Source organism: Lepidochelys kempii, chromosome 1 (assembly GCF_965140265.1).
Source record: "Lepidochelys kempii isolate rLepKem1 chromosome 1, rLepKem1.hap2, whole genome shotgun sequence".
In the NCBI taxonomy this organism is placed as follows: domain Eukaryota; kingdom Metazoa; phylum Chordata; order Testudines; family Cheloniidae; genus Lepidochelys; species Lepidochelys kempii.
The window spans coordinates 55,002,779-55,018,027 of record NC_133256.1 but is presented as its reverse complement, the minus strand read 5'-3'; the positions used below and the strand labels follow the sequence as shown (position 1 = coordinate 55,018,027).

General features: G+C 44.1%; 2 protein-coding genes across 9 annotated transcripts in view; one reads left to right on the top strand and one right to left on the bottom strand.

The window, feature by feature from the left end:
• Positions 1-1,058: 1,058 nt before the first annotated feature.
• On the bottom strand, positions 1,059-11,442 carry LOC140910951 (myb/SANT-like DNA-binding domain-containing protein 7). Of its 3 annotated transcripts, none has more exons than XM_073343171.1 (4): positions 11,335-11,442; positions 8,053-8,382; positions 2,433-7,021; positions 1,059-1,847 (listed from the first exon to the last, which is right to left on the bottom strand). In XM_073343171.1, exons 3-4 carry the CDS (start codon positions 3,013-3,015, stop codon positions 1,762-1,764), a joined length of 669 nt encoding a protein of 222 aa, XP_073199272.1. In that variant the 5' UTR covers positions 3,016-7,021; positions 8,053-8,382; positions 11,335-11,442; the 3' UTR covers positions 1,059-1,761. The 3 variants fall into 3 exon arrangements, with proteins under 3 accessions (XP_073199272.1, XP_073199279.1, XP_073199264.1); XM_073343178.1 differs by having other exon boundaries at positions 2,433-7,002; XM_073343163.1 differs by having other exon boundaries at positions 2,433-8,382.
• A 150-nt stretch (positions 11,443-11,592) lies between these two features.
• Positions 11,593-15,249, top strand: part of WDFY2 (WD repeat and FYVE domain containing 2) — a 148,585-nt gene continuing 144,928 nt past the window's right edge. For 2 of the 6 annotated variants that reach the window (XM_073343067.1, XM_073343074.1), the window contains exon 1: positions 11,598-11,879. In XM_073343067.1, the coding sequence (XP_073199168.1) occupies positions 11,743-11,879 (137 nt within the window). In that variant the 5' untranslated portion in view covers positions 11,598-11,742. Of the gene's footprint in view, positions 11,880-15,249 lie in introns of all 6 variants that reach the window. The other 4 variants (XM_073343033.1, XM_073343043.1, XM_073343052.1 and 1 more) reach the window with 4 other exon arrangements.

Below are 15,249 nucleotides of genomic sequence, written 5' to 3'. Positions count from 1 at the left end.
CCGATTCTGGGCTCGGGAAACAAGCACAGACTGGTGGGACCGCATAGTGTTGCAGGTCTGGGACGATTCCCAGTGGCTGCGAAACTTTCGCATGCGTAAGGGCACTTTCATGGAACTTTGTGACTTGCTTTCCCCTGCCCTGAAGCACATGAATACCAAGATGAGAGCAGCCCTCACAGTTGAGAAGCGAGTGGCGATAGCCCTGTGGAAGCTTGCAACGCCAGACAGCTACCGGTCAGTTGGGAATCAATTTGGAGTGGGCAAATCTACTGTGGGGGCTGCTGTGATGCAAGTAGCTCACGCAATCAAAGATCTGCTGATATCAAGGGTAGTGACCCTGGGAAATGTGCAGGTCATAGTGGATGGCTTTGCTGCAATGGGATTCCCTAACTGTGGTGGGGCTATAGACGGAACCCATATCCCTATCTTGGCACCGGAGCACCAAGCCGCCGAGTACATAAACCGCAAGGGGTACTTTTCGATAGTGCTGCAAGCTCTGGTGGATCACAAGGGACGTTTCACCAACATCAACGTGGGATGGCCGGGAAAGGTGCATGATGCTCGCATCTTCAGGAACTCTGGTCTGTTTCAAAAGCTGCAGGAAGGGACTTTATTCCCAGACCAGAAAATAACTGTTGGGGATGTTGAAATGCCTATATGTATCCTTGGGGACCCAGCCTACCCCTTAATGCCATGGCTCATGAAGCCGTACACAGGAAGCCTGGACAGTAGTCAGGAGCTGTACAACTACAGGCTGAGCAAGTGCAGAATGGTGGTAGAATGTGCATTTGGACGTTTAAAGGCGCGCTGGCGCAGTTTACTGACTCGCTTAGACCTCAGCGAAACCAATATTCCCACTGTTATTACTGCTTGCTGTGTGCTCCACAATATCTGTGAGAGTAAGGGGGAGACGTTTATGGTGGGGTGGGAGGCTGAGGCAAATCTCCTAGCTGCTGGTTACGCGCAGCCAGACACCAGGGCGGTTAGAAGAGCACAGGAGGGCGCGGTACGCATCAGAGAAGCTTTGAAAACCAGTTTCATGACTGGCCAGGCTACGGTGTGAAAGTTCTGTTTGTTTCTCCTTGATGAAACCCCCCGCCCCTTGGTTCACTCTACTTCCCTGTAAGCTAACGACCCTTCCCTCCTCCCTTTAATCATTGCTTGCAGAGGCAATAAAGTCATTGCTGCTTCACAGTCATGCATTCGTTATTCATTCATCACACAAATAGGGAGATGACTACCAAGGTATCCCAGGAGGGGTGGTGGAGGAGGGAAGGAAAATGCCACACAGCACTTTAAGCACAGCACTTTAAAAGTTTACAACTTTACAATTTATTGAATGACAGCCTTCTTTTTTTTGGGCAATCCTCTGTGGTGGAGTGGCTGGTTGGCCGGAGGCCCCCCCACCGCGTTCTTGGGCGTCTGGGTGTGGAGGCTATGGAACTTGGGGAGGAGGGCGGTTGGTTACAGAGGGGCAGCAGTGGCAGTCTGTGCTCCAGCTGCCTTTGCTGCAGCTCAACCATACACTGGAGCATACTGGTTTGGTCCTGCAGCAGCCTCAGCATTGAATCCTGCCTCCTCTCATCATGCTGCCGCCACATTTGAGCTTCAGCCCTCTCTTCAGCCCGCCAGTTACTCTCTTCAGCCCTCCACCTCTCCTCCCGGTCATTTTGTGCTTTCCTGCACTCTGACATTATTTGCCTCCACGCATTCGTCTGTGCTCTGTCAGTGTGGGAGGACAGCATGAGCTCGGAGAACATTTCATCGCGAGTGCGTTTTTTTTTTCTTTCTAAGCTTCACTAGCCTCTGGGAAGGAGAAGATCCTGTGATCATTGAAACACATACAGCTGGTGGAGAAAAAAAAAGGGACAGCGGTATTTAAAAAGACACATTTTATAAAACAGTCGCTACACTCTTTCAGGGTAAACCTTGCTGTTAACATTACATACATAGCACATGTGCTTTCGTTACAAGGTCGCATTTTGCCTCCTCCCACCGCGTGACTACCCCCTCAACCTTCCCCCCTCCCTGTGGCTAACAGCGGGGAACATGTCTGTTTAGCCACAGGCAAACAGCCCAGCAGGAATGGGCTCCGAGTGTCCCCTGAAGAAAAGCACTCTATTTCAACCAGTTGACCATGAATTATATCTCACTCTCCTGAGGATAACACAGAGAGATAAAGAACGGATTTTGGTTGAATGCCAGCAAACATACACTGCAATGCTTTGTTCTACAGTGATTCCCGAGTACGTGTTACTGGCCTGGAGTGGTAAAGTGTCCTACCATGAAGGACGAAATAAGGCTGCCCTCCCCAGAAACCTTTTGCAAAGGCTTTAGGACTACATCTAGGAGAACCGCAAATGCCAGGGCAAAGTAATCCTTTCACATGCTTGCTTTTAAACCATGTATAGCATTTTAAAAGGTACACTCACCAGAGGTCCCTTCTCCGCCTGCTGGGTCCAGGAGGCAGCCTTGGGTGGGTTCGGGGGGTACTGGCTCCAGGTCTAGGGTGAGAAACAGTTCCTGGCTGTCGGGAAAACCGGTTTCTCCGCTTGCTTGCTGTGAGCTATCTACAACCTCCTCCTCATCATCATCTTCTTCGTCCCCAAAACCTACTTCCGTATTGCCTCCATCTCCATTGAAGGAGTCAAACAACACGGCTGGGGTAGTGGTGGCTGAACCCCCTAAAATGGCATGCAGCTCATCATAGAAGCGGCATGTTTGGGGCTCTGACCCAGAGCGGCTGTTCGCCTCTCTGGTTTTCTGGTAGGCTTGCCTCAGCTCCTTCAGTTTCACGCGGCACTGCTTCGGGTCCCTGTTATGGCCTATGTCCTTCATGCCCTGGGAGATTTTCACAAAGGTTTTGGCATTTCGAAAACTGGAATGGAGTTCTGATAGCACGGATTCCTCTCCCCAAACAGCGATCAGATCCCGTACCTCCCGTTCGGTCCATGCTGGAGCTCTTTTGCGATTCTGGGACTCCATCATGGTCACCTGTGCTGAAGAGCTCTGCATGGTCACCTGCAGCTTGCCACGCTGGCCAAACAGGAAATGAGATTCAAAACTTTGCGGTTCTTTTCCTGTCTACCTGGCCAGTGCATCTGAGTTGAGAGTGCTGTCCAGAGCGGTCAGAATGGAGCACTCTGGGATAGCTCCCGGAGGCCAATACCATCGAATTGTGTCCACAGTACCCCAAATTTGAGCCGGCAACGTCGATTTAAGCGCTAATCCACTTGTCAGGGGTGGAGTAAGGAAATCGATTTTAAGAGCCCTTTAAGTCGAAATAAAGGGCTTCACTGTGTGGACGGGTGCAGGTTTAAATCGATTTAACGCTGCTAAATTCGACCTAAAGTCCTAGTGTAGACCAGGGCTCAGTGGTTCCACTGCTTAGCTCTGTGCTGCTGTGGGGAACTTTTCTACTCTAGAAGGAGAGTTCTTTTGACCTCTGAGCACTGTTTGTGCTCAGAAAGGACCTTTTAAGCATCCATTTGCCTCTGTTCTGACTCAGGGCTCTGCATAGGAAGCTTCTGCCTTTCTGCTGTGCCAAATCCCTTATATCAGGCCTGAAATAGGGAGGCTGTTTTGGCTCCAATCAACCTGAACTGCAGGGGACCAATCTGCAAGCTGCTAAGAGAGTCTATGTAAGCTAGCGCTGTGACGGTGCCCAGCTATTAGGTAGGTGTGCAGGTACTTTCACATTTGGTCATAGACTCGTTTGATTGAGGGACTGGGATGCTGACTCATCTGCAAAAGAGAAGATGACTTAAAGTGTGCAAGAACATGACTGGATGATCTGACATCCAGAACAACTCTATGCCACAGAGCCCTAAGCCTCCTATGCAAACTAAATCTTCTGCTCTTTACTCTCAAGGTTCCTTTCCATGCTTTCTTTGAAGGAGCCCTTTCCAAACAGAAAGGAGGACAACACTCTTGGTTTAGGAACTGTAAGCAGTTGGAACTGATCTCCTGCCACATTCCTAAATGAACAGATTAGCCTTACTGAGGGTCCAACATCTTTCTTACACACACAGGCAGACATGCAATAATATTTGTGTGGTATAAAGCTTTTCTATACTCTTACAGTAAGGGGTAATCTTCAGGATGATTTGGCTAACTTTCACAGGAAAGAATCCCTGTCCACACAGGTAACAGAAATTCTGCTACAATTGTGTTAGCAATAACCATCCTAAAATGACGTTGACCGTAGGCTGTGTCTCCACTAGACTTTTTTCTTAGAATATCCCACCATTGCTACACCTCACCAAGTGAGCTAGCAACAGTGGGAGTGTTAATGAAGACCACTGTTTTAATCATAATCTTGTTTAACACTGCTCAGAGAAGATCTAGTGACGTGGTAGTTGAAATTCCAGTGGCTGCCAGTCCCTTGTCAGCATAAGAGCTCCCACTGGTGGACCATATGAGTAATAGGAAAAAGTGAGAAATTTCAAGAAAAAAAAAAATCTAGTGATCTAGTATGCAGACAAAGGCCGTTGTGTGAAAAGGTCCTTTGAGACTCCCTGGAGAAATATTTTTTTAATTGTTATAGTTAAATCAGAGAAAGATCAGGTACTTAGCACTTCAAAACCATCATATAGTTAGTGCTATGTGTGCAAGAAATTCACTTATTTTGTCAGGTAGATTTTGTGTGCAGTTTTTTTTCTCTGCTTTCCAAATAAGAAGATACACTGTTACGCTTATCAATGACATTCTCATCTTGATAACTTCTTCAGGAGCAAATGGGAAAGGAAGGTATAAAAACAATTTAAAATTTGTCAAGTCTTGAAAGAAAGCCTGGAAAAGTTCAAGAGTAAAGAGCTGAGAAAAATAAGAATAGGTTGGTGGAGAGATCCACTAAAAAGATAATGGAATTACTAACAAAAGTTTCTATAGTGGACAAGGTTAGAGGCCCAAAACTTGAGAAAATATATGGAGATGTGTCAGTGAGGTCAGAGAAAACAGGAATAAGACTGCATATAGTGCAAGAACTGCTTATGGAGCAAGATGTGCGAGCCAGGAGTTCTCATTTGCAGCCCACACACTGACACAGTGTCCCTCTTTTTTGTTCCCACATGTACACAGTCTGTTAAGAGACAACAACACTTAATGGTAGCTAAACATTAATGTCTTTGTCTTAGATGAAGTGCTGTATGTTGACACTGAAGACGAGTGCTTTTAAATCTTTTTCTCATAATTCATAACTCAGACTCCAGCTGCACATCAGTTTCTACACATAAAACAGAAGTTGGGCATTTTCCACATTTATAAAAAAAAACACAAAAATAGTGGAATATGGGAGAAAACTGAGTCATAAATCTCATTAAGAGCACATGAGGGTTTATTTTTAGAAAACATATGAGCCAGTATTATTCACTATAAGAATGCTAAAGCCAGCAAAACAAAAATCACAACATAGAGGAAAGCACGTCTGAATGTGAGGATGCATTTTTTTATGCAAGTTGTTTTTTTAAAACAAGTTCAGACAAGTTAGTGCTCCACAGAATAGATGATCTACAAAGTGGTTTGTTTTGGTCTTTTTCCCCTCAGGAAATTTTGTATACACTTGTTCCCCCATTATCTTTCATTTTTTAAATATTAAAGTTGATATCTCAAATTAAAAGCATTTTATTTAAAAATTTATTTCCAGTAAATTTGTTAAGACTACCACCACCTCTAAAGAAACCAAGTGTGTGGTGCCTGGGAGGACATTTTAAGCACACACATATGCAGTTACTCAGTAAGGGTATGTCTACACTGAAAAGTTTCAACAAAACTTTTGTCTTTCATGGGTACTTAAAAAGCCCATCCACAAAAGACAAAAGTTTTGCCAACGTAAGTGGCACTGTGAACATAGTTTTGTCGGCAGGAGCACTCTCCTGCCGACAAAGCTAACGCTGCTCGCAGGGCTGGAAGTATATTGTTGGCAAAAGTGCCGACGAAGTACTGACAAAGAGCGTTTACACACACTGACTTTTAGCGACAAAGCTGTTGCTAAAAGCTGCGTGGTATAAACAAGCCCTAAGTGATGCTTAATTCAGAGGTTTGTTTCCTACTTTATAATGTCTGGGATTTATGTTAAATTTGTGAAAATGCAGTAACTGGGGGACATTGGAGAGAACAGAAGAGGCTGCTGAATTTGATGGCTATTAAATGGCCATTTGTGGCTCTGCTTGATGCCAAGTGTTTTTACCTTTTTTATGTGGTGGTGGTTTTGTGTATACAAGTCCTTTTGGTTTAGCATGGTGTGATGGTACTTGGGGTACCCAGGACTGTGAGTCACCTTGTTACCCCCTGCATCCAGCAAAAGGGAGTGTTTTTGTGGTAACTGGATGTCAGCTCCCTGATACTGCCAGCCCTTCACCACTCAAGCATGCTGTTCTGGGCTTATCCCAGCCCTTCCTTTGCCTTGCAGGTTAACAATAGGCGCACCCAAATCCCTTTGAATCATGCCTCTGTGATATCCAGTCACTGACACTGGCTACTCTCCGAATTTCCTGATCCTCTGCACTGAAAGGTGCGGGTAACCCTGTAAACCACACAGCACTTGTGAGCACTTAAACAGGATTTATTTAAGAAATAAAAAAAAATTAATTAGGAACGAGAGAGTGGTGAAAACAAGATGTTACTGTACGAAACACAATCATAAAAGCGAACCTGGATCTACACTTATAAACTGTTACCTTTCCTATCTAATAAAGTAGATTTTTCCTGAAAGTTCAGTCCATTGCAGGCAGAGCTGAATGGTTTCTCAAGAACCAGGATCCAAATGTCTATGAAAGTGTCCCCCTCTGCCAAGGTTTTTCCTCACTGAAGTCCCTTTTTCTAAACTATGTAAGACTGAAAACAGTCCTTTGTTTCTGTTCACAGGCAGGGTGAACTCCTGGCATGTTGCAGAGTTTCTTTTCCACCTTTAAGTGGGTTGGATTGTTTGTTGTTGTCTCTGATGGTTTTTCACTGGCTGTTCTGGGATGTGGCAGGGGTAGGCAATAGAACCTAACTTCAGTACTGGAAAAATTGGTAGAAACTATAGTAAAGAAAAGAATCATACACATACATAAACACAATTTGTTGGGGAAAAGTCAACATGGCTTTTCTAAAGGGAAGCTGTGCTTCCACAGCTCTATTAGAATTCTTTGAAGGTGTCAGTCGATATAAAGTACTACTAGGATTTTAAGAAAGTCTTTGACAACATCCTTCGCCAAAGGCTCTTAAGGAAACTAAGTAGATGGGATAAAAGGAGAAGTCCTCTCATAGATCAGTAACTGGTTAAAAGATAGGAAACAAAGGGTAGGAATAAATGGTCTGTTTTCACAATGGAGAGAGCTAAACTTTTTTGTGAGCTCCTGTTGCCACCCTGTTTGTTAGACTGACTCACTTTTAACAGGATGATCCCAAGGCGTGCTGGATTTCCAGGTCCCATTATTTGTTTGGAGGTTCATCAAGTTGCATGATGATGTAATATTAAAATAATCATGCAGCAAAAAAAAGGCATGAACTAAAGTGGCAACACAACATAGACAAATGTTGCTATGTTGTGCTGGGAGAGGAATGTCCCCTCAAACTTACAGAAGTTTCAAGTCTGCAGCTGTAGTTAACTAAAAAATACTGCTCACAGATGGGCTGGGGACTCCATCCAGCTCCTTCCATGCTGGACCACTCCACTTTCACCTTCCTATGCCACTTCTCTAATCCTCTCATGCCTGCCTGAACTCTCGCTTAGGCCAGTGGTTCTCAACCTTTCCAGTCTACTGTACCACTTTCAGGAGTCTGACTTGTCTTGCGTACCCCACGTTCCACCTCAGTTAAAAACTACTTGCTTACAAAATTAGACATAAAAATACAAAAATGTCACAGCATATTATTACTGAAAAATTGCTTACGTTCTCATTTTGCCTGTATGAAATTTTAGTTGGTACTTACTGCTAGGGCTTTTTATGTAACCTGTTGTAAAACTAGGCAAATATCTAGATGAGTTGATGTAGCCCCTGAAAGACCTCTGTGTACCCCAAGGGGTACGCATAGCCCTTGAGAACTACTGACTTAGGCTATGATTACCTGCTTATGACATCTACTTTTAAGCCTTCAGATTCTTACTCCACTATATTGTCCAAGAAGCCAGAAGATGGACCCAGAGAGCAAGGAGACAGTGGTGGTAGGTAGGGAATTTCTTTCTGCTGCAGCCCAGGAGCGTCAAACAGGATTGCCGATGAGGAATCAAAGAAGGTTTTCTGGTATACTGTCCTGGTGTGAGCACCTGGGGCTTGGCTCAAGTGTATGTAACCACCATGGCCTGAGGCCACCGCTGATTCCCAGAGTTGTGATGGTGTCATCAAATATGTGAATTCAAAAGTACTATCACCAAAAGGTATGTTCATTTCACTCCCACTGGGAGGGGGGGAAAAAAAAAAAAGGAGTAAACAGAAGTACATCAGATAGGAAAGACCAAAACTAGTAGAGGGAGAGACATTTCTGTTTACAAACAGCTACAGCAAAATGCAAAATAAAACAAGGACCATTGCTGACTAAAATATCCAATACAAACATTACCTCTCCCATCTTGTCTCTCATTGATGAACACAGATTAAATTATACTGATATTGTACAAACAAACGTTAATTTTTTCAGAGGCAATCTACTATCCTTATGGAGGAATTTTTCGAGGACATTTTTAATAGTAAGGACCAATGCAGAAATGACTTCTTTCTCTCTCTCTGTTGTATCTTCCAAGAATACCATGCCTGTAACTAGGCTTCGTTCTGTTTCACAATTTACAGTAACAAAATAAAATCCGCAAAACACCCTTGGGTGATATCAACAGTTTTATTTCTCTCCATTTGTGCTTTCAGAGATCAGCTGCAAAAAGAATACAAAAGCCTCCACGCTAGCAAGAGAGGGATGTAATGATTTTTTCCCCAAGTGCACATGCTTTTTAGGAAGCAAATATACCACTTGTGGTACTCAGACTTCGATCCAGTATTTTTCTCCCTCCCTCCCCCTTCTGTTTATGGGGTAGAAGCACTAATCACATGGAAAACTGCTGCTTGGTGGTAACTATGGATGAACCCAAATTTACAGCTGCAGTATTGCCTTAAGTCTGAAAAGCCCTTCGGTAGTGAAGAACTGTGACAAAGACATGTTTCATGTGATTTTGCAGAATTCTTGTAATAGATGGTGAAAGTTTGCCTTCAATAACACTGACCTCAAGAGTAAATGCCTTTTCATCAGCGTTAGCACAATATGACTGTAACTTTGGGCAAGTTATTTGACCACCCTGTGTCTCAGTTTACCTAGTAGAAAAGCTGACTAAAAAGCAGAAACCTGCTGGAAACCAGATGTTGGGATTAGGGTGAGTTTCCTGGGGGGAATAAAAATCCCTCCTTCCCCATGAAAGTAAGAAACTGAATTGCAAAAACATTCTATTGATAATACATGTAAATACTGCAGTTGTGTTCGTGCAATTAATTTTACTTGGTGGACCTGTGTTTAATTCCACCCCATTGTGCATAATTTTTGAGGATCACTCAGATACTGTTCTCTAGCCTAAATCAATAAAATAACCTTTGTGTGATGCAGAAGAGTAATAATACAAAAATAATTTTAATATAAATGTCCATTTAATATGGACTGACAGTTTAGAGTGCCACCAACTTTTACAACAATTCTGCTAATCATTATTTCAAACTTACTCCTTCAATCATAAAATATGAAGAAAGGAAAAAGTAATAGGAACACAAGAGACCCTTGAAATATCTCCCTCCAGTCTTTGTCCTCCCTATTCCTTACAGACATGTATATTACAGATGGTTGCAGAATGGCCAGAAAAAAAAATCCAACAAGCCTCTCAAACCTGTTGAATTAGCTAATAGGAGTAGAAAAGAATAGCAGCAGACCTCTGTGAAGAAAAGGGACATACCTATCTGGTTTTCCATTAGTTGCTGCAACAGGCTACAGTTTGCCAGCTTTGAGAAAGAATGTGCCAAAGGTAAAAGGTCTCAGAATTTCTTTTACCATTGGAATACAGGCTGACATTTGCCCCAGTTTAAACCAGACAACCCAGACCCCACTTTAAGAATGCAGCTCTACTCAGAAAAAGTGCTGAAGTACATTCCTAAAGTATGGTTTCAGAGTCGCAGCCGTGTTAGTCTGTATCTGCAAAAAGAAAAGGAGTACTTGTGGCATCTTAGAGACTAACAAATTTATTTGAGCATAAGCTTTCATGAGCTACAGTGCTTAAGTGCTTTCCTGCATTGGGAACCCAGTCCTGATAAAACTATGAAGAATACTGGATATCAGCTGTTGTTACTGCATGTAGCTGTAACTTGTGATCCTATGTGATTGAGACTCAGTATAGATTAAAAGGCATCTTCAGCTGCTTCCAATCTCAGTAGTTTGAGCACCTTGGCTACTAGGGTCACACTGCAAACACTACCTTAGTGAAGGGAGTTTCTAAACCTACTGAACAGGAGTCTTTAGCTTTGAGATTTTCTAATTCAAGTGAATCAACAAACTAAAACCCTTCCCAAGGCCAGCAAATGAGATGATAAACTAGTGACCTATTTGAATCTATAATTTGCACAATATTAATTCTTGTTAAAGATTATTTATACAGAAAGTTCATTGTTTAGTCTTGACAGCAACTCTTTCTGTCATTCTATACCATTATTACAAGACATTACTAGTATTTTTGCAACATGTATGGGCAGAGTTTGGGTCCTGCAGCTTTTTCCTCTTCCACCTATCCTCTCTTTTGCCTTGTACCCTCCTGAACTACTTTGGTGGTCAAACCCCAAATGGTAAAACACCTTTTTCTTGTTATACTTTGCAGAGGAATTAATCTTTCAGTAGGATATTCGACATGTGAAGAAGCCAGAGTAATTAGGGAAAGGATTGATAATTTTGAAGGAGTCAGGTGAGAATCTTTTTTAACGTAATATTTATTAAAAAATAACTAATTAGTAAAATTGATGTTTCTGGCGTCAGAAGGAGGCCCCCCCAGCACAAAGGAGATCCTAATTGTGCAGAGCTGACATCCTCATCCATGCTCTTATCCCACATAACTCCCTGCTTCTGGGGAGGGGAGCTTGGATGGAGGAAATGGGGTGGAAGGAACACCCCGACACCAAGCTAATTATCAGCTGCTCTGACCCTAGAAGACGGACTCCATCCAGCCGGCGCAGGCTCGCAGGGAGAGTCGGCAAGGGGAGCTGTAGAGTTTATTTGCGCCCTTCCCCGCCCCCTCAGCAATGGGGCCAGCCCGACCCCAGCCCGTGTAGAAGAAAGGCGGGCACGGAACATGCCCGGGGCTCCGTCAGGGTTGGGCTCCCGCCACCCAAGTACCTTGATGGCCTCAGCGCCGCGATCACCCTCCGCCAGCCGGGGAGAAGGGGAAGCCGAGCCGCGCCTCTTGCGTCACTCGGGCGGCGCAAACCCCTCCTCGCCGCGCACCCAGGCCGGCCCGCTTGCGCGCCAGGCCGGCTGCCCCGCTCCCGATTGGGTGCCTGGGGCCGCGCGGGGGGCGGGGCTCCCGGAAGTGCCGCTGCCACAGTGGCCCGGCGCGGGGAGGGCGGGGCGCTTTAGTGGCAGGGGCGGCGCTAGCTGCCGCGCGAGCTGCTGTTTTGGTTCCTGGTTCTGAGGGATTCCACAAGGCGCGAGACGCGGCCCCTCCTCCTCCTTCTGCTGCTGCTGCTGCTGCAGACCGGCGCCGCCCCCGTCCCCTGCCGCAGCCCGAGCCCGCCGGCGCTGCCCATGGCCGCTGAGATCCAGCCCAAGGCGCTGACCCGCAAGCCCGTCCTGCTCAGCAAGGTGGAGGGTTCCCAGGATGTAGTGAGCATGGCCGCGATCGTGCCCAAGGAGGACGGGGTCATCAGCGTCTCCGAGGACAGGTACTGGCAGGGGGAGGCGGGCACGCCGCCTCGGCCCCGCCCGCAGCCAGGGCGGCAGTGCCCGGGGTCCCCGGGGAGCGCGTGTGGGTCCGCGGTGATGCTGCGCGCGCGCATGAGACGAGCCCACCCGTGGGGCTGGGGTCCCGTAGTGGTCTCCCTGCAGGGGTGCAACGGGCTCTATGTGCAAAAACTGGGGTGGGAAAGGGATTGCTCTGCGTGTATCAGAGCTGCCCCCGTGGTTAGCAGGGCGATCCGCTCGGTGCTGGGCTGGCCTGTGTCTTGCAGAAGGAGACACGAACGAGTTGCTCGGGCAGAGCATACGCCGAGTAGATTAAATATTGATCAGGCCTATTATGTGTGCACACTGCTCACTCTGCCAGGGAGCTCACCGTGTCATGGTAACTCTGCTGCATCTGACTGGTGTGCATGATTCAGACTACACAGACGTGAGAAAGGATATGTTGTGGCTGATGCCTGGTCAAAACCAATAACGTATCTTTAATTAACTTTTATATCAGAGATTCCGGGATTCCGGATTTGTGGTCACACATGCTAAAATGTTCTGTCCTGAAAATTGAAGTGAGTCATTTTCCATAATATGCTTGTTACTGTACGCCAGAAGTGGTGTGCAAGTCAGTGCCTGACTTTTCCTTTGTCATAAAATGTAGTGGAGGAGTTCACAAATGATGCTCTTTGAAAATTTCATATAAATATATTTACAGAAGCCAAGCTGGGTTTTTTTCAGTCCAACATTGTACTTCAGCAGGCCTTTAAAACAACAGTTGCATTGCTGTGTGTGTTGTTTGGTAACTTGCTAAGAAGGAGCTGCTAATGTTTGTAGCAAAATGTCACTCAAATTACTGTAGTCTCATGTTCAATTTCTGTTTATATTATTAAAATCAGCATTCAGAAAGATATGTCAAACTCAGAGTTGATAACAATGAGCTACAACAGTTGCACTGAATAGCCTTTTGTGTATTTTAGTCTTGTAGCTACAGTTAAGTAAATCTGATAGATTGGGGAATCAAACTTTTTAGCATTTCAATATGAGCAGTTTATATTATTCGTTAATCTGTGTTTGATACGTAATTTGTCAGACCAGTTTCAACACATGCAGCTTTTGACAAATCCATGTGAGATTTGTTTTGACACGAAACAGAAGATACCAATGTTGTTCACTGAAACAGCGCTTCTAGTTCTTATCTAACAAAAACATTTCCTGGTAGTTCTTTTAAAAATAACATATCTAAAGGATAAGAAACCAGTCCAATATCTAGTATTGTAAAACTGCTAAACTGTCTGGTATTTTTATAATTTTTATTAGTCTTACTCCACAATATAAAAGTATGTCTTAAACCATCCAATGATGCTTCTTTTCTTTTCTTTTCTTTTCTTTTCTTTTCTTTTCTTTTCTTTTCTTTTCTTTTCTTTTCTTTTCTTTTCTTTTCTGAAAGAGTTCAAATTTACCTCATTTAGTGGCATTTCCTCTTACATCTAGAATGGTTTCATTTTGTTAACTCTATAGGAGTGCTTTCCCTTAAAATAAAAAAATGTTCCATGATCCTAATTGGAACCCATATAATAACAATTCTAAAATGTAGTTTCATTGAATCATAGAATATCAGGGTTGGAAGGGATGTCAGGAGGTCATCTAGTCCAACCTCCTGATCAAAGCAGGACCAATCCCCAATTTTTGCCCCAGATCCCTAAGTGGCCCCCTCAAGGATTGAACTCACAACCCTCGGTTTAGTGGGCCAATGCTCAAACCACTGAGCTATCCCTATCCCCAAAGTAAAGCTCTATATGATACTAGAGCACCACAGAATATCAGGGTTGGATGTGACCTTAGGAGGTCATCTACTTCAACCCCCTGCTCAAAGCAGGACTAATCCCCAATTTTTGACCCAGATCCTGGGATGTCCCCCTCAAGGATTGAACTCACAACCCTGGGTTTAGCAGGCCAATGGTCAAACCACTAAGATATCCTTTCCCGCATCATCACACAACCAAAAATCAGTTGACTTATCTGCTCCTAACAGGATTGTGGGTTGTTTTTTTTTTAAACCAGATTGTTGGCCCATGGGCACTTTATCTCAGGTTCAGGATTTTCCTTACTTTAGACTCCAGTATTGTCATTAAAAAGAATGCCCTTTTATCAGTGTACTAGTATTGAAAAAGCCTAAGTGTTACCATAAGTTAGTTTCTGGTTACCTGTCTGATACCTGAACTATGCAAAATCTCATTAAAGTTCATCTATGCCCTGGGCTCCAATAAGCTCTCGTGTCTGTTATGAAAAGAAAACACTTCAGCTTATTAGAGGCAGGTATACTGTGGAATTGCTAGTGACTGAAAATGTGAAATCCACTTATTTTAAGTGATATGGCCAAATTTCGCTGTGTGAGACGCTGAGTAAAGCATGAGTATAGTAGCAGTGGGCGCATAATGACATGCTGGATTGATGCCACTGATGTTCTGCGCTGTAAGAAAATACTTCTCAAACATTCTTTATCTTAATAGAGTGAACGTACCTGATATCTTTCCCCTTAGAGAAAGGGAGTAAGGGGTCTTATTGTTTCTTGCACTACTTTTTACAAGGTATAAAACCCCCTAATTTTTACGTGCCAGAATAGCAGCATGACACTGTAAGGTAACATTTCTGTACGCCATGTAGAGATTCTCTGTTAAAAGAAGCCTTTGTCTGAAGGAGCCTATAGTAAAGTGGAGATCTGGAGAATATCGCTAAGGAACATGGGTATTTAAAATCTTCTGGTATGATGATTAATCTGCCTGTTGATAAACCTGGTTAAAAGTGATTCTTTTGCTTCTTTCTTGCTGATGTTTGGAGTGCTGTTGGCAGTACAGGGTGGATCTAGGAAAACTAGAGGTGCCTTTGTTAGGTAATCTGGAAACCTTCTGACTCTTCCACTTGACGCTAATACATTCTTTCATTAACTACACTTAATTCGTTACTTTAGGTAGGAATGGATTTATGTAAGTGGATGATCGTTTTTGGATTCATAGCTGAAGTAGTACTTTATTTCAGTCGTCACTACTTCTATTGCAGTTAAGGAATTCAGAGATCTGTGTTAAGCTTTATTTGGAGGACAGCAGCTTGGGAGTAAACTTGTAGCCTTCTTGTTACAGAGACAAGAGCATGGTAGGGGAATGCAGCAAGTGACAATGTTTGCTTTCATCACTTCAGTGCTATGCTGCCTCCTAGTTTGATTTCCCATTTAACGTTGAGTCTCATTCTGTATTGGCTTATGTACTCCAATTAAGCCAATACAGAATGAGGGTCAGTGTTAAATGGGAAATCAAACTAGTAATGAATGTGGAGAGTTTATGCCCGTTTCCTTACTTATGGAAGCAG

Coding starts and splice junctions, on each gene's coding strand:
- LOC140910951 (XM_073343163.1), bottom strand. CDS start 3,015: ATGCAGAGCTCTTCAGCACAGGTGACCATGATGGAGTCCCAGAATCGC. Junction 1,848..2,432: donor AGGCGGAGAAGGGACCTCTG/GTGAGTGTACCT, acceptor TTTCTCCACCAG/CTGTATGTGTTTCAATGATC.